Source organism: Symphalangus syndactylus, chromosome 12, assembly GCF_028878055.3.
Source record: "Symphalangus syndactylus isolate Jambi chromosome 12, NHGRI_mSymSyn1-v2.1_pri, whole genome shotgun sequence".
NCBI lineage: Eukaryota > Metazoa > Chordata > Mammalia > Primates > Hylobatidae > Symphalangus > Symphalangus syndactylus.
Window position 1 is genome coordinate 70,600,829 of NC_072441.2, and position 20,346 is coordinate 70,621,174.

Consider the following 20,346-nt stretch of genomic DNA (forward strand, 5'->3'; position numbering starts at 1 on the left):
CTAAGAGAGAGAATTCGCATGTCTTGACAAAAATTATTTAGCACTGATGTCACTTACCTAGTTGACATAACTGAAAAATAGCTTTTTTAGAATTAGTTAATCCAAGAGGTGTTAAGATAGAATCTCAACTATGTAGTTTTCCATTGAAGCACACACTTCCCCCCATAATAATATAATGCACCGCACCTGTCAGGGATATTAACCATACATACCCACTCAAATGCTCCCTTTCCCACCAAACTTATTAAAATAATAGTTTGTGGCCACAATTTCTTCCCTTCTCATTTATCCAATACCCAGCAATCTTGTTTCAAAGCTCCTATGCTGCTACAGCTGTCCACAGTCTCATCATACGCACTCTTTGCTATTGCAATTTTCTTGAATATGGAAGATTAGCTGAACATGCATTAAGCTCAAGAAACTCTAAAGAAAATCAGATAATGTACACAAAAGTCTAATTTCTAGGCTGGCTGCAGATACCTTATTCAAGAAGCGCTGGCAGGATCTTCTTTTGTACAGCTATGTTAGCTTTAATTTTGCACAGCTCTAGACATCAGAACTCATTTCTAAACACTTCTATGCAGCTCAAGAATAAAAGTAGCAGAAATGCAAGAGAGAAAAGCTAATTCCCACTTGGTGACAGAGCACTTAAGTCTCAGTGAGCAGACAAGGAGGAGTCAGCCTTGGTCACTTCCCCCTCAAGCGGCCAGAGAGCGGAAACACAAAGCCAGGCCAGTGTCACTCCAGGCATTGCGGGAACCTAGACAAGGCACCATCCTGGGCTCAGCGTCTACCCACCCCTCAGCCGAGGTGCTTTCGGTTCGTAGGATGTCTAGTCCACAGGAGCGGCAACATGGACTTGTCTTTGGGGCTACAACCAGCAAGAGCTCCCGCCTGCCCCATTTCACCTGCACCCTAGGGCGCCCGCCTCCTTGGCTACAGCACCACTGTCCCTAGTGCCCGCCGACTGCCCACCTTTTCACTTCTCGTAGAGACGGCGTCCCCGATAACGCCTCGGGAGAGAACCTAACCAACAGGCGAGGAAGTGGCGCCAGGCTCATTCTTCCAGAGAAGTGACAGAACTAACCCTCAGCCTGCAATCCTGACCAGGGCCGAGTCCCGGGCGCCTCGGGCCGCGCCCCCGGCCCTCTCCGCCCCGCCTTCCCTCCCGGCCTCAGCCCCGCCTCTCACAGCACTCTGGTGGTCCCATCCGGGCGGCGGGTGGCATGGATCAGGCTCCTGGTAGAAGGCGGCCGAGCGACATCTCCGGCGATCCTCAGCAGGAGCGCGCCGGGTAAGGCTAGTCAAAGTCCCAGGAGACTGGAGTGACCAGCTGCAAATACTCCGGGCTGCGAAACACCGGCTTCCGCTCCCGGCCAGAGCTCACCAATCAGCGCCCGCCTTTCTCCGTCATTTCCTCCTAGAAGGCAAAGGGAACCTCTGGCGGAAGAGGCTTCCGGAACGGACCCGGAAGGGGCAGGTCTTGTGGGCGGGTCCAATCGGCTGGGAGCCTCGTGGAGGCTGAGGTGAGTCCTGGAGGTACGCGGTTGGGGCGGAGAGCCTTATCTGCGGCTCCGATTTTGCAGATTCTGGCTGAGGCGTTCGTGAGGTCAGCAGCAGCCGAGACGGACGTGTTTAAGGCCGGTTGCTAGGGCTGGGGGAACTCAGGTGACTGCGGGCGTCCCTACAGCAGTACTTGGAAGCCCCTCAGCTACTCGGCGCGGTTGCGGGTGCTGAGCAGAGCTGCCTGACCATGCGTATGCACGGGCTTGCCTGAGGATGATCTGACCGTGTTTTCGGTGTGTGGAACCCTCCGTCACCCTCTCCTGACCGAAGACTCGTTTAGGAATGTGTGGCAGGTCTGTTACCACGGTCCAGGCCTTCAGTGCATCATGGAAACATCGTTTTGGGGGCTGTAGGTTAGGAAGCGGAGATGATGGGGTCTCGGAAGAAGGTTTGGTCGTAAACTTTCAGGAGGCGAAAGCTGTGTACGTGGAACAAAGTGAACAGTGCAAGTTGTATGGGAGGTAGTTTAAATATCGAGGCGATGAAAAAAGGCTGCGAGAATTGGGCTTACTCGAAAGGAAGTGGGCCTCAGAAGATAACATTGGTTGAAATAAGTAGAGGAGAACATGCATGTTATTCTAAGTAAAACGAATAATATGAAGAATACAAGGTCGCAGGACGAGGAAGGAAACTAGCCAGCCTGACAGCAAGGTTTATCGAGAAATACGGAGGTTAGATAGGATGAGTTTTTGGAAACTGGCAAACGATTTAGCCTTTTCAAGGCTTTAGGATAGGGAAAGCTCATTTGAAAAGATTAGTCGGTAGTAGTATGACGTTTAAATGAAAAGTGAAAAACATGGAGGCGGAGGTGCTAGGTGGAAAATCAGTGCAGTAACCCAGTGTTAAAGAGCCGGAACTGAAAGTGCTGGAGAGAAAGGGATCCTGTTTCAGAGTAACAGTCAGGTGGAGTTGACTAAAGAGAAAGAGGCAAAGAGAAGCAGTTTAGCATAGTGGTTAAAAGCAGAAATTTTGGAGTTAGACCGGCTGGATTGGGATCTGGCTTTGGCAATTAGCTGCTAAATAACTTTGGGTTAGCAATTTACCATCTCTGGGTCTGAGTTCCTTGTCTGTAAAATAGAGATAGGAAGAGTGACTTCCCTTGTGTTATTGTGGAGAATTTGTTTATTTATTTTTAGAGACAGAGTCTCACTGTCACCCAGGCTGGAGTGCAGTGGTGTGATCATAGCTCATTGCAGCCTCGAACTTCTGGACTTCAAGTGATCTTTCTGCCTCAGCCTCCCCGAGTGCGTCACCATGCGTAGTTAATTTTTTTAAAAATGTTTCGTAGAGATAGGGTCTTGTTATGTTGCCTATGTTGGTCTGAAACTCTTGACTCCCAGGCCTTGGCCTCCCAAAGTGCTGGGACTACAGGCATGAGCCACCACACCAGGTCCTTATGGATAATTTTTTTATGCTTATATTTACAATGTGCTAGAGGCTTTTCTAAGTGCTTTGCATGTGTTAGCTCGTTTCATTAATTGCTGTATGTAATTAAACAATTGCATAATGTTATCAGTTACTATAGCGTAAGCACTCTCTAAGTCTTGGCTGCTATAATAATATTTTTTATTATGATTCAAAGGTTATTAAATGGTTTTGAGCCTGAAGAGCTGGGAAAATTGTGTCTTAGTGTCAGAAAAAAAGAGAGGGGTACCAGAAGTAAGGTAGGCTTGGTTATAGACATGTTAAATATGAAACTATAAGGTATTCAAGTGGAGATGTTCAGTAAATATTGGAAACTCTATAATTAGTATTCATGTAGGTGGACAGGACTGGAAATAGACAGATGGGAGTCCCTGGACCTAGGCATGCTATATGAATTCTCCAAGGAAAATACTATAGAAGGAGGTGGTAGATGGCCAAAGACAGACAAACATAAGGAACAACTACAGAATCTGGAGGAATAAGAGGACTTGTGAAAGAATTACTCAAATGGCCTAGGCTAAGAGCATTATCATCATGTTGACTTTATCTTTCATTGATTTTAAATTGGCTTTATGTTTGTTCCTGTGAGAGAAGCAATGAAGCCAGTAAGTGATTATTATCAGAAAATATTATCAGAGAGTTGAGATTGAATTTTTTTTTGTTAGACTAAAACAGCATTTGATAATTAGAAAGACCCTGTAGAGTTAAACCAACCAACCAAAGAAACAAAAAACAATAGCAAAAAGAAACAGCTCCTCATAAAAGACTGTAACTTCTTTATTTTTGTATGTTTTAAGTTGCATGGGTGTTTTTTGGGGATACTTTTTACTCTTCCATGTAAAGAACAGATGGGACTGATTTGTTATCTCCTTCATTCGCCACTTGTCCCTTTTATAAATAACCAGTGGATTATGGATTTTCAGTGAATTTAATAAAAGTGCAGAAATTATGGCATCTTTCCAAAAATAGTGTGCCAAGTTGCTCAACCATTTTCTATGCCAAGGGTAACTGGCTTTTCTGATTCTGAAATGAAGGACAGACTTTCATGGACTAGTAGTTCTCAAAGTGTGGTCCAAGAACTGCAATAGCAGCATCACTTGGAAACTTGTTGGAAATGAAAAATTCTAGGCTCTACTTCAGACTTACAAAATCAGAAACAAGTGCTGGGAGAAGAGATGAGATGGTGTTTTCTAGCAATGTTTTCATAAGCCCTCCAGGTGATTTGTATGTATACTTGAGTTAGAGAACCACTGTATGAGAAGGTAAGTACCATGAGGTTAGGGATTTTGCCTTATTAATAGTGCATTTCCAGTGTCTAGAATGGTGCCTGTCTAATTGGTAGGCTTTCAATAGATATTCACTGAAAAATATGTTCAGTCTCAGACTGCCAATCTGTGTGTAAAAGCTTTGATGCTGGTTGAATGGGCAGAAGTAAATTAGTTTAGCTGCATTGAGCCTATAATGTCAGATATGCATGAGGTGGGCATGACAATGTGACTAATTTGGAACTTGAGGAATGAGGGATTATATTGAGTCAACAGTGAATAAAAAATGAAGATGTCCAGGTATTTTAGGTCAATGATTCATTCAGAGTAAATAAAGATTAAGAAGTCACAAGTTACATGCTTTTAATGACATGATAAACAGTTGGTGGTGTTCTGGCACAGTGGCTCACACCTGTAATTCCAGCACTTTGGGAGGCCGAGGCAGATGGATCACTTGAGGTCAGGCATTCGAGACGAGCCTGGCCAATATGGTGAAACCCCATCTCTACTAAAAAAATAAAAAATAAAAAATAAAAAATATAAAAGCCGGGTATGGTGGCACATGCCTGTAGTCCCAGCTACTTGGGAGGCTGAGGCAGGAGAATCGCTTGAACCTAGGAGGCGGAGTCTGTTGTAAGCCAGGATCCCGCCACTGCACTCCAGCCTGGGCGACAGAGTGAGACTGTCTCAAAAACAAAAAACAAAAAACAGTTGGTGTTTACTAACCTAGTAGAACCAAGGCACCCAAGGAGCTGAGTTTTCTTTGTTTATATGCACAGATTGCCTCACCTGTGGTATCAGACATCATAACATGGGGCTCACCAAGCAGTACCTACGCTATGTTGCTAGTGCAGTCTTTGGTGTTATCGGCAGCCAAAAAGGTAATATTGTCTTTGTGACACTTCGTGGTGAGAAAGGACGTTATGTGGCAGTACCAGCTTGTGAACACGTTTTCATCTGGGACTTAAGGAAAGGAGAGAAGGTGAGCCTAAAATGACCAGTTTGATACTGATTTATTGGTACTTGAGGATGGAGAGGTTGTAGAAGTGGGGGAGCTCTGATTTATTTATCATGAGGTTTTTTTTTGTGTGTGTGCCCTTAGAAGAGAAATCTTTTTCCTTTAGGTCTAGCTAGCCAAGCATCAAGTTCCTTTGTGTTCTTCTCCACTAAATTCTTAAAACCACAATGAAATAGGAGCTTATTTCTTAGATGTCTATTTGCTGGAATATTTACAGCTCATTATTTGTAGTAATTATTTATTCCTGATGTATTTTTTCTCTACCAATTCTATTTTTCAAGCTCGACTTATGCTTATAGCCGGTTATAAAATATTAGGCATGTAAAAGGAAGGTGAGTCTATGTTGGCAGAATCTTTTTCTAATATGGATAATGCCCAAGTGTTGTTAAAGTAGACTTTGATACTTTGTGTGACTGAATTCCCTAAGCCTACCACTTTTGCCAAACCAAATATAGGCATTTTGATATTGTCCATTCATTTTGTGATTCCCAAGTTACTACTTTGATTCTTGTTGCCACCAAGAGTCTTTTGTGGTTAAAACCACTGTAGTACTCTGTTGCCATGCAGATTGTTTTCTTATAAAATGGGTCTCAGTTAAAGGAATTTATAACCCTTTATTGAAAATCACGTAGTGTTGTTCTAGGGTTAAGACTTAGATTAAAGGGATTAAATTTATTTTATTGCCTAGGGAGTTTTTATATGTATTACAACAACGTAGGGCTTTGGAGAAAATAATTAAGCCTTTTCTTAAATATTTCATTGCCTAGTACAAATACTAATTTCCATATTAAAAAACTTGAAATTGATTGTAGAGTTTCATTTTTATTCGTAAGAGTAATTTGGAATTATTAGTGCTCATAATTTTACTGTGCCTGAGTATTCCTATGCTTTTCCCTTGAGTTCATGCTTAACTCTTCTACATTGTTTTTAATTTTTATGATTTCAGATTCTTATCCTTCAGGGGCTTAAACAAGAAGTTACTTGCTTATGCCCCTCCCCAGATGGGCTACACTTAGCTGTTGGGTATGAGGATGGGTCGATCCGAATCTTCAGTCTCCTGAGTGGGGAAGGAAATGTGACCTTCAATGGTCACAAAGCAGCTATCACTACTTTGAAGTATGATCAGCTAGGAGGCAGACTGGCATCTGGGTCCAAGGTAAGCCTTTGAGTCAGCCTAGGCTTTGATCTATTAAAGGAATGTAAGGCTTATGCTGAAGCAAGTTGTTGACAAAAATTGTCAGGTAAAACAATGGGCTGTCAATATACAAAGTAGTATAATGGTAGAAATAGAGTAAGGAGGATGGGTGTGAATTGGGAGGTTCATTTTGTTTCCTTTTGTTCATTTTGTCATATTCTGTGATAAAAGCCTCTTAAGTGTAGGAATAAGATGAAGAGAGCCATGATAACTCTTATTGTGGAAGTGCTACGCAAAACAGTAAAATAAGGAAAGAAAAAAAGACCGGAAAAGAAGAGACAAAATAATAATTATTTGCCATTGACTTCTGTAAAATCAGTAGAATTTCCTATATCTCAAAAGTCATGAGTTAGAAAATATAAAAGATTCCATTCACAGCAGATTAGGTAACAGACATAAAAATACCATGAAACTTTACTGAAGAATGGGATAGAAGACTTTTATAGAGAATAAACATATCATATAACCCAAGAGCTTTTCATTTTAGTTTTTTATAATCAGAGATACATACAAAAATTTGTATATAAGAATGTTCATGTTCACTCCTGCATATTTATAACAGCAGAAATGTTCTTGCTGGGAAGACAAGGTATTGAAAAGATGGTAGTGTTTTCTAATTGATTTATATAGCTAAAGCTATGTTTAGACATACGTTTATATAGATACAGATATATTTAAATAGATATCTTAAAGGTTTTAGTTGTTACTTAGAACTTGACCTAATATGGAAAAGCAAAGGAATTGGAAACACCAAAATTTGGGAAGAAAAGAATAATAAAACAGGAGTTTTAGATATTAAAATGTCATATAAACCCATAATTTAAGAAGTATCATATTGATACTTCAATGCTAGTATCAATGCAAAATAGATTATTGCAACCAAATGGAAATCTCAGAAACACATCCATGATTACATTCTTACTTAGTATATTTTAAAGATGACGTTTTTAATAAGTAGAAAAATGATGGATTACTTATAAAACAGTCCTTAGACAATTGGCTATTTGGGGGAAATTTTTAAATTAAAGCTTTACCTCATGCTGTATACCAAAATGAAACAAAGATTAAAGACTTAACTATTAAAAAATAGCATTTTAAAGTAAACTAGAAAATATGTAAGTAAATATCCGATAGCAAAGTAGAAAAGGACTTTAAATGTATTAGCAAAGAAATAAATTAAAAAAGGAAACTGTTGGTAGATTGGAATACTTGAAACATTTGTACATTAAAAACAAGTCAGAGGACACTGAAAAAGTTAAAATATTTAATATTTTCAATATAAAAAGAAAGGATTAGTATCATTCATCTGTTAATAACTTACAGTCAAATAAGAGATGATACCCTAAGAATGATAGACAAAAGAAAGACATGAATTGGCAATTCAAAAGAGATACTAATGGCCAATAATCACCATAAAGCATGTAAAATATTTCTAATTTATATTCATAAATGTAAATTAAATATTAAGACTGAACATTTTTTACTTATGAGATTCATAGTAGTTTTTGAGAAAACTAATAATAGAGTTAAATGAATGGGGAACAGGCCTTGTCATACATATCCCTGCTGGTTCTATAGATTTACCCAGCCTGGAGATCATTTTGATGGTATGAATCCAAAACTTTAAAAATAAACATATCATATAACCCAAGAGCTTTTCATTTTAGTTTTTTATAATCAGAGATACATACAAAAATTTGTATAAGAATGTTCACTTCTGCATATTTATAACAGCAGAAAGTTGGAAACTACCTAAATGTCTAAAACAGAAAAAGTTTTAAATAAGTTGTGCTATTGCTTTAGAATTATTATGTGAGCATTAAAAATGTGAACACTCTGGAATAACATGGAAGAAATGGAAATAATATTTAATGAATAAAGAAAAGGTTGTAAAATGATATGAATGGCATGATTTTAGTTTTCTAATAGGAAAATAACCTGGATTATACATAAAGACTAGAGCAATAACAATATCTGGGGATTATTTCTGGATGGTGGGAATAAGGCTGGTGTTTATTCCCCTGTACTTTCCCCATGCTTTCCAAATTTTCTGTAAGGACTGTGTATTGCCTTTTTAATAATTAAGTTTCATTGTTTGTCAAGTTGGGCCATATATGGTAAAGAAAATTATTTTTATCTGTATTATTTGATCCCTTTAGGACACAGATATTATTGTATGGGATGTGATCAATGAAAGTGGTCTGTACCGTCTAAAGGGGCACAAGGATGCCATCACACAAGCATTGTTTCTACGAGAAAAGAACCTGCTAGTTACTAGGTAAAGAAATAATGGTTTAATTTCCAGTTATTTTCTAGGAAGAGAGAATTTGCTTTATTCCTCACTCATTTCTCTCATGAGCAGTGTGCTCATGCTTATGCATTAGTTTTCTCTCCTGTTCTCCTGCTTTCCTTCTTTCCATTTCTTCTAAGTAGTATCGTAGAGCTATCCAAAGTTATATTATTTTTAAAATCATTTTTCTAATTTGTCATTCTTTTCTCTTGATATCAGTTTTTCCGTGTTTCTTAGCCTTTTGAAACTCATTATAGAATGAGCTTTGTCTACCTTCTAGATCTCTAGAAAGCCAGGAATCAGAATATGGAGCAGAGGGAAGATATGAATACCAGGTGTTAAGTTCGGCTTGCCTTTTGAGGAGAGATGTACTGTACTTCATAGGCCTTCTGAACACCTATTAGGATGAACCATTTGAAATTTTTATTTGTGTACATAAAAAATCATCAAATATCAACAATTTTATATTGTTCAACCTAATATAATAGTGAATATTCCTAAAGAATGGCCACCTAGTAAAAGCTGGGATACCAAGGTTTGCCAGGCATTAATTAGAGGAACCATAGTAATGACTCGAAAAAGCTGTGAGCACTAAATGCTTTACCAATGGTGGATTTGTTTTTGTGGGATAGGATACAGGTAAATAGTGTCTTGTTCAGATAACACAGGTTCTATAAGAGAATGATTCTATAGTTCTAATAAAAAATATATATATTACAGCTTAGGGAATATAAAGGAAAAGAAATAACACTGTAAGGTGGCGTTATATGGGATGGACTTTGTAAATCAGGTTTTTGAGGGGTGTTTTTTTCCAGTTTGCTCATGAAGGAGGATTATATTAGATTTATGTAGTGAGGAGGTAGGGAAGAGGTGTTTGAGCAGGAGTAGTAGAGGCCATTGGCTGGGAGAGGTTATATTTAGGGGGTTAAGAACAAATAAATGGGAAATTTTGAGAATGCTGCCAAAGAGCCTGATTTTGATTCTACAGGGAACATTGAGCTAGTGCAAGTATTAAAAATTAAGGTTATCTGACAATTGCACATTGGATGGGATGAGAGAACAGCAATGGACAAAGAGACCAAATGAGAAGCTGTTAAAATAATCCAGGTAGTGGGACTTAAGTTCAGGTTAGTGTACAGAAATGGACTAGAAGGAGTCAATACTTAGAAACTTCACAGAGGAGGCATTTTCAGGACAAGAGACTAACTGGATAGAAAGACAAGGGAGTGGGAGAGGTCTAAGATGTTTCCATGGTAGATTATCCGAGGGAATGCCAATGCTATGATGATGGAAATGATAGGAGGAAGGCATGATAGATCAAATTCTGTATTCTTTGGTACTCTGCATCTAAACTCATTCTTGTGCTTATAGGTGGAACATTTTATTTTCTGCACAGGAATAACTACAAGGAAAGTTAGGATTCTTTGCTTTTCAAAAGTAAGATCAGAGAGAATCGGAGCTTTGGACATTATTGAAGCATATGTTCCTTTTAAAGCAACAGTGAGTTTTGGATCTCCCTATTCATTGAATGAGTTTTCCTAAACAAGATATATATTCTTTTTCCTGTTTCTTCTTTTAGTGGGAAAGATACCATGGTGAAATGGTGGGACCTTGATACTCAGCACTGCTTTAAAACAATGGTTGGCCACCGGACTGAGGTATGTGTAGGGTCATGGGCCCAGGGAAATAATGGGAAGGCAAAAGGGAAAAGGTGGTGTTCTTGTCTTCCCCTTTCATGGCTCTTTGTTTTTACTGCACACAGTAATTATCATATGCCATCTTGAGAGACAGTGAGGCTGGTTTGATGGAAGCAATGACAGCCATTGGAGCAGATACTGCTGCTCTGACATGTAGTAAAAATTGGCCTTGTGTGGTTTTTAATTCCTGAGTTTCATCATTTCTAAAGAATAAGTGTCTACTTTTATGAATGTAGGGAAGTTTAATGATATTATATGTGCAGCACCTAGCTTACTGACAGGTAAGCAGCACATGGTAGCTGTTATAATAGTTACTTGAACACAGATCTAGTCAGTTGAGTTCAGGGACTGTTTTTTATATGTCTTTGCATCCTCAGTGCTTTATTCATATCAGGCATTCAGGAAGGTAATACCTAGAATTAATGACAAGAAGATTAAATTCTTTGTGTTGATTTGCAACAGTATTATTTTCATTATTTAATTCCTGGATACTTGAAGCTGAAAGTTATGCAATGGACATTAGTGGGGTACCTTTTATTTGCTAGACACTGCTAAAAGCAAAGAAATAGAAGACTTAAAATCATCATTTGAGTGGATTCTAGTTAAGATTTATGCTGAACAACCATTATCTTAATTTGATTATAGGAGGTTAGAGACAAACTCCTAGTATCACAAAAGTAACAATTTTACCGCAGGCCATTTTTTTCTCCGTAAAAGTGAGGTTTCTCTTAGTGCATTTTGAAAGGGTTGTCGATATGCCTTTTCTTTGCCTTTAAAGTGCTAAAGACATTTCGCTACGGTGTAACTTAGACTTTTGGAACGTCGTATTATGCTACCTGGAATCTCTTGAAAATCACATTACTCAAATCTTTTTATATTCTATAGGTATGGGGGTTGGTTCTGGTGTCAGAAGAAAAGCGACTCATCACTGGGGCCTCAGACAGTGAACTGAGGGTATGGGACATAGCTTACCTGCAAGAGGTAATTACTTCTTAAAATCATGGGCAATATGTTTAGAAGTTTCATAAGCACCTTGGATTTAGAATCAGATGTAATTATTGAGCACTTCATGTCATATTAGAAGGAGTTCTATCACACCAATAACCTGCAACACCTAAAAAAGCTTTTCTTCCTTATATGCTCATTATCCCCATTTATTTGAGCTCAGGTTAGCTTTAGGCTTACAGCTTCTGGTAATACTAATGTTTTAGTTTGTGGCACTCTCAATCAGATATTCTTGGATCTTTGGGTGTCCATGGATGGCCTTCAGAATATCTGTGAACCTTTCCCCTCAAACATATATGTAGAATTTTATGTTTATAAATATGTATATTCTGAAAAGATCTATAACTTTTTCTTAGACATTCAAAGAATTTACGTAGAAGAAAAGCTTGCAGACCTCAGGTTTAGCTGAATTTCGGTGTGTGCTGTGTCCAGCAGCCATTTCGATGGGAGTTACATTAGTAGGGTAGGGGTTGTCTTTTCTTTATTTAAGGAGAAAATGTTATCAACCTGTCTTGCCATGCTTTTGCAATTCCTAATGCCAATTTGAATTTTTCGTTCTATAATATGGTCAACCTTTCACCTAAATACAGAGAAAATTTTGAAGTTAGTGAAGAGTGGGGTCATTATTTTTTCACCATTGTCACTAAACAGTAGTCCTTATGCTATAGAAAGTTTTTGGAGATAGTATAATGAGTAATATTTTGTTTGTATATTATGTAGTCAGTTTTTAATAAGTTCTGATACCTGCCCTGCTACTGAAGAGGTTTGATAAGCGAGATCACTGATTAGAAGCTATTACTGGCTCTAAGAAAGATTTCTAAGTCTTCAGGATTAAGAGTTACCTCCTGGGCCAGGCACAGTGGTTCATGCTTATAATCCCAGTACTTTGGGAGGCTGAGACAGGAAGATCACTTGAGTCCACACACAAGTTTGAGACCAGCCTGGGCAATATGGCAAGAACCTGTCTATACAAAATATTTAAAAATTAGTCAGGCACAGTGGTGCATGCCTGTGGTTTCAGCTATTTGGGAGGCTGAGGTAGGAGGATGGCTTGAGCCCAGGAGATCAAGGCTGCAGTGAGATGTGATCATGCCATTGCACTCCAGCCTGGGGGACAGAGTAAGACTGTCTCCAACAACAACAACAACAACAAAATGCCTCCTGGAACATACTATTTCAGCTTTTATTTTCTCATTTTTATAAAACAGATTGAAGACCCGGAAGAACCAGACCCCAAGAAAATCAAAGGATCTTCTCCTGGAATACAAGATACTCTCGAGGCAGAGGATGGTGCCTTTGAGATGGATGAAGCCCCCGAGGATGTAATTCATTTTCGTTTCTTAAGTTTAATTGTGTCGAATAGTGGGAAAGTAAGAATTGCAGATTTTTAGGGAATCATCACTTTAGGGAATATTTTTGTCACTTGCACTTATTAGAATTATATTTTTTTTCAAAAGCAGCGGAACTTACATCTAACCTTCATCTGCTCTTGCTTCTTCTGTAGCGAATCGTTTCATGCAGAAAAGGTGGTTCCATAATGCGGGAAGGAAGAGACAGAGTTGTAAACCTTGCAGTCGACAAGACAGGCAGGATTCTTGCTTGCCATGTGAGTACCATACTTAGGAGAAAATAACAAGGACTAGGCTGTTCCTTCCAAACACTCATTCTTTCATATTCAATGTAAAGATGACTTTTTCTTGACGCATGTTAATATTTCATTATCTGGTACTGTATGGACCTATAATCTCTAGCTTTATTAGCATAACAACAAAAATATTACTGTTAGGTTGGTGGAAAAGTAATTGTGGTTTTTGCCATTTAAAAAGTAATAATCGCCATTACTTTTGCACCAATATTATTATTAGCAACCATTTATTAAATGCTTGCTTTTCTAAGCAATTTAAGAGCATTTAACTTCTTGTTTAGCCTTCAGAGCAATGCTACAAGTAGAAGGTGGTATCCTCATTTTACAGATGAGATAGCAAACCCAGAGAGATTAAGTTGTCCAAGGTAATACAACTACTAAGGGAAGAAAAATAAATATTGTTGTTTACTTTTAATTGAGAATTAGGTAAATTACAAATTACTTCTCCTTGACTCACATTAACCTTTTGCCTTTCTAGGGAACTGATTCTGTGCTAGAATTGTTTTGTATCCTTTCCAAAGAGGAAATTCAGAAGAAAATGGATAAGAAGATGAAGAAAGCTAGAAAGAAAGCAAAGTATGTTTTCTTAATACTTATATTAATAATGAAGTATCCTGCGTAGGCCCCATGTTACTGAAAAGACTGGCTTCTTTCATATTTACTCTCTTACCAATTACCATTAAAAGTTAAAGAAGAACTTGTGAGGTACCGATAACCCAAATTTGTCAAGTCTCAGAGAGACAGAAAATCATCTGATTTGGCAAATCTTTTGAGACCTATTCTGGTTTATTTAACATGGTTGGATTGTTAAGTGCAGGTTAATGAGTTTTCTAAAAAGTTCTGAAATTAGAAAAATAACCAGAGACATTTCAGTGGAATAGTTGGAATTACAAGGACCTTGTTACAAGAAATTTTATGGGCTATTGCATTCAGAATCCATTTCTTAAGGGTACCTATTAAGTGAAATAATACTTTATGACATTGTAGTGTACAAAGCATTTCCACTTATACTACATTGTTTAATTATGGTAATCCTATGTGGTTAAGTGACTTTTCCAGAATCACAGTTTGTTGGTCGAGGGGCCAGAATTTGAACTCAAGAGCAAAGCTGCTTCTAGAAAAATAAGAGCATGATGTACTTTTCTTCTTCCCTCTAGATTACATTCTTGCAAAGGAGAGGAGGAAGATCCTGAAGTTAATGTTGAAATGAGTCTGCAAGATGAAATCCAGCGGGTGACTAATATCAAAACTTCTGCCAAAATCAAGTGAGTAAAAATAAATTATCTGAAGTTATAGAAATAGTAAGCTACCAAGTATTATTGGCTTTTTCATGCTATTTGTAAGCTGTCTGTATGAATTATATATTTGGAGACGGTGGTCATGAGACATCTGTGTCACACTCTGCTCCTGTTGTCCTAATCATGGGCCCACTTTTTGTCTCGTATTTGGATTATTATAGTACCCTTTTAACTAGTCATTTACTATCTTTTCCTGCGGCTGATTTAAGAAAAAGAAAAGTGCGTCCCATGTTCAGAAAGGATATAAGGTCACTTCTAAAGAATACATACACAAAGTATGTATCAGAACCAGCCTAGTTTTTTTTTTTTTTTTTTTTTTACTTAAAAGCCTACTTAGCTCCTACTCAATACTTGGAGGACTTTTTTTTTTTTTTTTTTTTTTTCTGAGATGGAGTCTTGCTGTGTTGCCCAGGCTGGAGTGCAGTGGCATGATCTCGGCTCAGTGCAACCTCCGTCTCTCAGGTTCAAGCGGTTGTCCTGCCTCACCCTCCACGGTAGCTGGGATTACAGGCTTGTGCCACCACACTCAGCTAATTTTTGTATTTTTAATGGAGACAGGGTTTCGCCACGTTGGCCAGGCTGGTCTCAAACCTCTGACCTCAAGTGATCCACCCGCCTCGGCCTCCCAAAGTGCTGGGATTACAGGCGTGAGCCACCGCAACCAGCCTCAGGGCACTCTTATTTGAAAAATTGTTCATAGTTATTCAAACTTTATATAGATAGAGGACATTGTAAAGCCTTTTCCTGGAAAAAGGAAACCTTGTGAGCTAAGATGGTAGCTAGAACATTTATGATTATTTTCTTACGCAGATCCTTTGACTTGATTCATTCACCTCAAGGAGAGTTAAAGGCTGTCTTCCTGCTGCAGAACAACCTGGTGGAATTGTATTCACTGAATCCATCCTTGCCTACTTCTCAGCCTGTCAGGACAAGCAGAATCACCATTGGGGGACATCGCAGTGATGTGCGGACTTTGTCATTCAGCTCAGACAATATTGCTGTTCTTTCAGCTGCAGCTGATTCCGTTAAAATATGGAACAGGTTCGTGAAATGATGTTTTATATAGCTGTAGTTAGTAGTATTTCTTTACTTTTAATTTTTTTTGGTTCTCTTAAGGGTTAGTTATTAACTTCTTAAGGCCCTAAATACAATTATCTTTAGTGCATTTGGGCCATTAGCCTGTGGAGCTCAGAGAAGAAAAAGTTGCCTTTTAAAATGTGCAAAAAAAAAAAAGGCAAGCTTATTCCATGTTTAGAGCTTGTAACTGTACTTGGCTAGAGAAAAACACACAACCATACTACCTACTCTTTAAACTTAATAAAAAGCAGGCTGTTATTGCTGCCCAGTAATTGTACCCTAATTTCTCACCCTTCTTTTGCTTTCCTAGATGACTGTTTTATACCTTGCTTCTGTTGTCAAATCAAATACCTCCAAAACTGTGAAGCTAATGATCATATCTCCCACCTTAAAGGAAATAATAACCCTCTCTCACCCCTGCATTGCTCTCCGGTTACTACCCCATTCTCTGATTCGTTTTCTCCACTCTGTCTTCATCTGTCTCCCATCAAGCTTTTGTCCCAACAGTTTCACCAAAACAGTCATTGTCATCAGTGATCTTGTTTCCAAAACCATTGAGCTAAAAGCTTTATTTTATGCTCTGCCCTTGAATTGATAACTTTCTGTCTTTGACACACTCTTTGACTTTCATTATTTCCCCTTCCCTTGCTGTCTGTTTATTCTCAGTCTTCGCTCCATCTTTCTTATCTTCTTATCTTTATGACATCTAAGTGTTAGAGTACTTTAGGGCAGAGTCTTTGGACCTTTTGTGTATCTAAACTCACTTTATGTCATCTCCTGTCATGTAGCTTTCTCTGTGTGATGACACATAAATTTATATCCAGCTTTAACCTCCTCCCTAAACATCAAATTCATATATACAAATACTTTGTGTCACCACTTGGATGTCTAATTAAGCATTTCAAACTTTTATGTGTCTCAAACCAAACTTACGATGTTCATGTCTCCAACAATCTTCCCACCTGCTATTCCTTCAGACTTCCCTATCTTAAATGATTACTTGCTACCAGTTGTTGTAGTCTAAACCTTGTAGCCATTTTTGATTTTCTTTTATTTATTTATTTATTTTGAGACAGAGTCTTGCTCTGTCACCCAGGCTGGAGTGCACTGATGTGATCTCGCCTCACTGCAACCTCCACCTCCTGGGTTCAAGTGGTTTTCCTGTGTCAGCCTCCCGAGTAGCTGGGATTACAGGTGTGTGCCACCACGCTTGGCTAATTTTTGTATTTTTAGTAAAGACAGAGTTTTACTATGTTGGCCTCAAACTCCTGACCTCAAGTGATCCACCCATCTCGGTCTCCCAAAGTGCTGGGATTACAGTCATGAGCTACCGCACCCAGCCCATTGTTGATTTTCGTATCCCATATTCATCCAATCTATTAACAAATCCTATCAGCTCTACCTTCAAAACTGATCCCAAATCCAGCCTCATCTTACCACCTGCACTGCCACTACCCCATTCAAACCACTGTCATCTCTCATCTGGGTTATTGTAATAGCCCCCTGACTGGTGTCCCTGCTTTCTTGCTTGCTCCTCTGTAGTCTGTTCTCAACACAGTAGCCAGTGTAATCTTTTTATAGTGGAAGTCAGATCACTTCCAGTAGTTCCATCTCACTCTACCTACCTTACACACCTTATCTCTTACTACTTTCCTTTTGTGCTCCACTAGAGCCACACTGGCCTTCTTGCTATTCCTTCAACAGAACAAGAATATGCCTTTCTTATGGCTGTTGTGCTCCCTGTTCTTTCTGCCTGAATCCATCTTCCCCATTTATCCATAAGCTTTTTCCGTGTCTTATCAGATGACAGTCCTATCATTCTTACCCTACTTCTTGCACTCTTCATCCTCTTCTCCCAGCATTATGTTTATCTATAGTGCCTATCATCTGATATACCAAGTATTTACATATTTATTATTCCCAAAGAATATTAACCTTTATGAGATTAGGAACCTCTGCTGTTTCCTCCACTGTTGTATCTCCAGCACCTAGAACAGTACTTGGTGGGCATTCAGTAAATGTTTGTTAAGTGGACATTTGATATATATTTGATTAATTAATGAATGTTTGTGGTCCTATAAAAAATGTAGGGATATGTAATGATGTACTAATTTGACTTGTAATCCTTCAGACTCACTCACTTCTTGGTAATGGCAGATTGGGCTCTGTGGAGCTCAGCAGACACTTTTCTACTCTGCTTTTGTATGATTTCTGTTCCTTAGGATTTGGAGGCCTTATAAAGTAAACAAAGTTTGGTGCTTTTTAGTATTTTCTCCCATGACTATAATTGTGTGTGAGTCAAGGGTTTTTAAGACTTTTATCTTCTTTTATATTGATCTGAGTAAGTGCGTTGAAACCTACACACTGACCTCTAAAATGGGGATGCAGATTCTCTTAACATGAGTTCTTTATGTTTTCTTTCTCATAGGTCTACACTGCAGTGTATTCGCACAATGACCTGTGAATATGCGCTTTGCTCATTCTTTGTACCTGGTGATAGACAGGTGATCATAGGAACAAAGGTAAATGGAGACTTTTTCTGGGCTATCTGGATCTTTTCTATGGAAAATTCATAAAGTTAAGAAATCTGGTTCTTCTTTTTAGCATATTGGAAATGTACTGGAGCTAAGTAATCTGGGAGGATGTTAGTTTATTACATATTTTGTTTACTGAAGTTTTACTTTATTTTTTAAAAATTATGAAGAAGAAAATTAAAATCACAACCCTGAGATAACTACCATTAACATTTTGGTGATCATCCTTTCATGTGTCTTTTTATGAGTGCATATGTAATTGTGTTTTAATTAATGATAAAATATATTAAGGGCAATAAATATATTAAGTACCTAATATGCTTGGCAGACAGAAGCATTCAGTAAAGACAAGCTGATCAAGTCCTCGTTCCTAGGTGCTAGTCAGATTGGGAGACAACCATGTGGAAATAAGCAGACATGGATTTGGATTTAGTTTCTGCCCTTTAGAAATGGGTAATTTGGGCTGGGCACAATGGCTCACACCTGTAATCCCAGCAGTTTGGGAGGCCGAGGCGGGCAGATCACGAGGTCAGGAGATCAAGACCATCCTGGCTAACATGGTGAAACCCTGTCTCTACTAAAAATACAAAAAATTAGCCGGGTGTGGTGACAGGCGCCTGTAGTCCCAGCTACTCTGGAGGCTGAGGCAGAAGAATGGTGTGAACCCGGGAGGCGGAGCTTGCAGTGAGCCGAGATCGTACCACTGCACTCCAGCCTGGGCGACAGACCAAGACTCCATCTCAAAAAAAAAAAAAAAAAAAAAAAAAAGTAATTTGGAGCAAGTCACATAACTGCTTATAGTTTGTTTCTTTATATTATGAGATGACGACACTTGCTTTTTGGCAGCAGCTTTCGTACCAGATGGACTGGTACCAGCCTCTGGCACTTACTAGCTATGTGACCTTAACCCTGTTAGCCTTGGTGTTCTCGTGGAAAATGATGTTACTGACCCATTTCACAGAGATGAAGTATGCAAAACTGTTAGCAGAGAAACTAGCCTGCAGCAAATAACTAATAGATAATAGAGCTGGTAGCAGACATAGCAGTAATGATTGTACCAGTAGTGAGAATAAAATGGAACAAGGTCTATGGAGTGTTTTGAAAAGTGCTTTGCAAGTATTTGTCATTATTATTCCCATAAAACAAAGCCATATGTACATGAGTTTTATTACAAATGTATGGATCACAATGTATATTTCTTGCTCAACAAAAAAATATAGGCTGGAGAGATTTTAGGAACAATGCCAGGAAACAGTATTCACATCTCAAAACTTTCCTTCCTCTTTCACTCATTCTTTCAACAAATGTCCATCTCTGATTTGCTGTTGGGAAAGTAGTTTTTTAATTGCTTAAGACTACCCATGTGACTAAAATGCAATCTCTGGCTTACTGGCTGTGCTAGGCAGTTAATGTACATTATCTCATTTAATCCTGACAACGTCTTTGAAACATTGGTGATATAAATTTCATTTTACAGATGAAAAACTAGGTTCATGGGGATGAATTTACCAATGGGCACAAACCAGACCTGGTACTCAAGTCTTCTAGCTTATGCTGTCTGTACCACATTGTGCAGAAGCTCATCGTAAAGCAGGCTTTGCCTCTGTGTGTGTTACATGCTGACACCGTGACTATGGCATATACATACCTCTAAATAGGAATTTTAGAGTGATTGCTTTCTATGCCATTATGATTTTTTTTTAAATTCACTGCCTTCCTTAGTGTTCTAGGTAGATCCCATTTCTTATTGTCAATGTATTGCAGAGGAGGAAACTAAAAGCAGATGGAAAAGAGTTGATTAAGCCAATAACTATAAAGGATCATCCACTTAAAGGATTGGCTAAACTTTAAAGGCTTTTAGGTTTGCATTTGCTATTTTGTTTATTCTGATTTGCCTATGGTCATGATATTTTCCTTTTGAAGTTTTGTAACCAATGAAAGTAATGCGTCCAGTACTGCATGGTGGTATTCTTCCATACTTGTACAGTATGGCAGCCCTGCCAAGATTAACTCAGCACATCAGTAGGGCATTTAATAGTATTTAATCAGATAGGAAATACAGAACATGGAATGTGAGATCCATTTCCTAAGCAATGGATCACATTTTTGCAGCTTGGTTATGAAGTCTTTTCTAAATTGTGCAGGCATGAATCATGGAGGTTGTAGGTACGTTCACTGGAGCTATGCTCATTTTGTGTCTTCCCAGACAGGGAAGCTGCAGCTTTATGACTTGGCTTCAGGGAATCTGCTGGAGACAATAGATGCACATGATGGAGCTTTATGGTCCATGTCCCTCTCTCCAGATCAGGTAACTAAACCAGATTTTAAAGC

General features: G+C 38.6%; 2 protein-coding genes across 9 annotated transcripts in view; one reads left to right on the top strand and one right to left on the bottom strand.

The window, feature by feature from the left end:
• The window catches only part of GDAP2 (ganglioside induced differentiation associated protein 2), a 94,377-nt gene extending 92,985 nt beyond the window's left edge, over window positions 1–1,392 (bottom strand). For 2 of the 3 annotated variants that reach the window (XM_063624708.1, XM_063624710.1), the window contains exon 1: window positions 1,192–1,392. The gene's annotated coding sequence lies outside the window, so the exon portion shown is untranslated. Of the gene's footprint in view, window positions 1–975; window positions 1,149–1,191 lie in introns of those variants that run through there. The other variant, XM_063624709.1, reaches the window with a different exon arrangement.
• The window catches only part of WDR3 (WD repeat domain 3), a 31,352-nt gene continuing 12,197 nt past the window's right edge, over window positions 1,192–20,346 (top strand). Inside the window, exons 1-13 of one of the 6 annotated variants that reach the window (XM_063624702.1) lie at window positions 1,192–1,526; window positions 5,036–5,238; window positions 6,221–6,430; window positions 8,629–8,747; window positions 10,339–10,417; window positions 11,342–11,437; window positions 12,670–12,783; window positions 12,966–13,067; window positions 13,585–13,682; window positions 14,264–14,371; window positions 15,215–15,445; window positions 17,910–18,003; window positions 20,222–20,323. In XM_063624702.1, the coding sequence (XP_063480772.1) occupies window positions 5,068–5,238; window positions 6,221–6,430; window positions 8,629–8,747; window positions 10,339–10,417; window positions 11,342–11,437; window positions 12,670–12,783; window positions 12,966–13,067; window positions 13,585–13,682; window positions 14,264–14,371; window positions 15,215–15,445; window positions 17,910–18,003; window positions 20,222–20,323 (1,524 nt within the window). In that variant the 5' untranslated portion in view covers window positions 1,192–1,526; window positions 5,036–5,067. Of the gene's footprint in view, window positions 1,860–5,035; window positions 5,239–6,220; window positions 6,431–8,628; window positions 8,748–10,338; window positions 10,418–11,341; window positions 11,438–12,669; window positions 12,784–12,965; window positions 13,068–13,584; window positions 13,683–14,263; window positions 14,372–15,214; window positions 15,446–17,909; window positions 18,004–20,221; window positions 20,324–20,346 lie in introns of all 6 variants that reach the window. The other 5 variants (XM_063624703.1, XM_063624704.1, XM_063624705.1 and 2 more) reach the window with 5 other exon arrangements.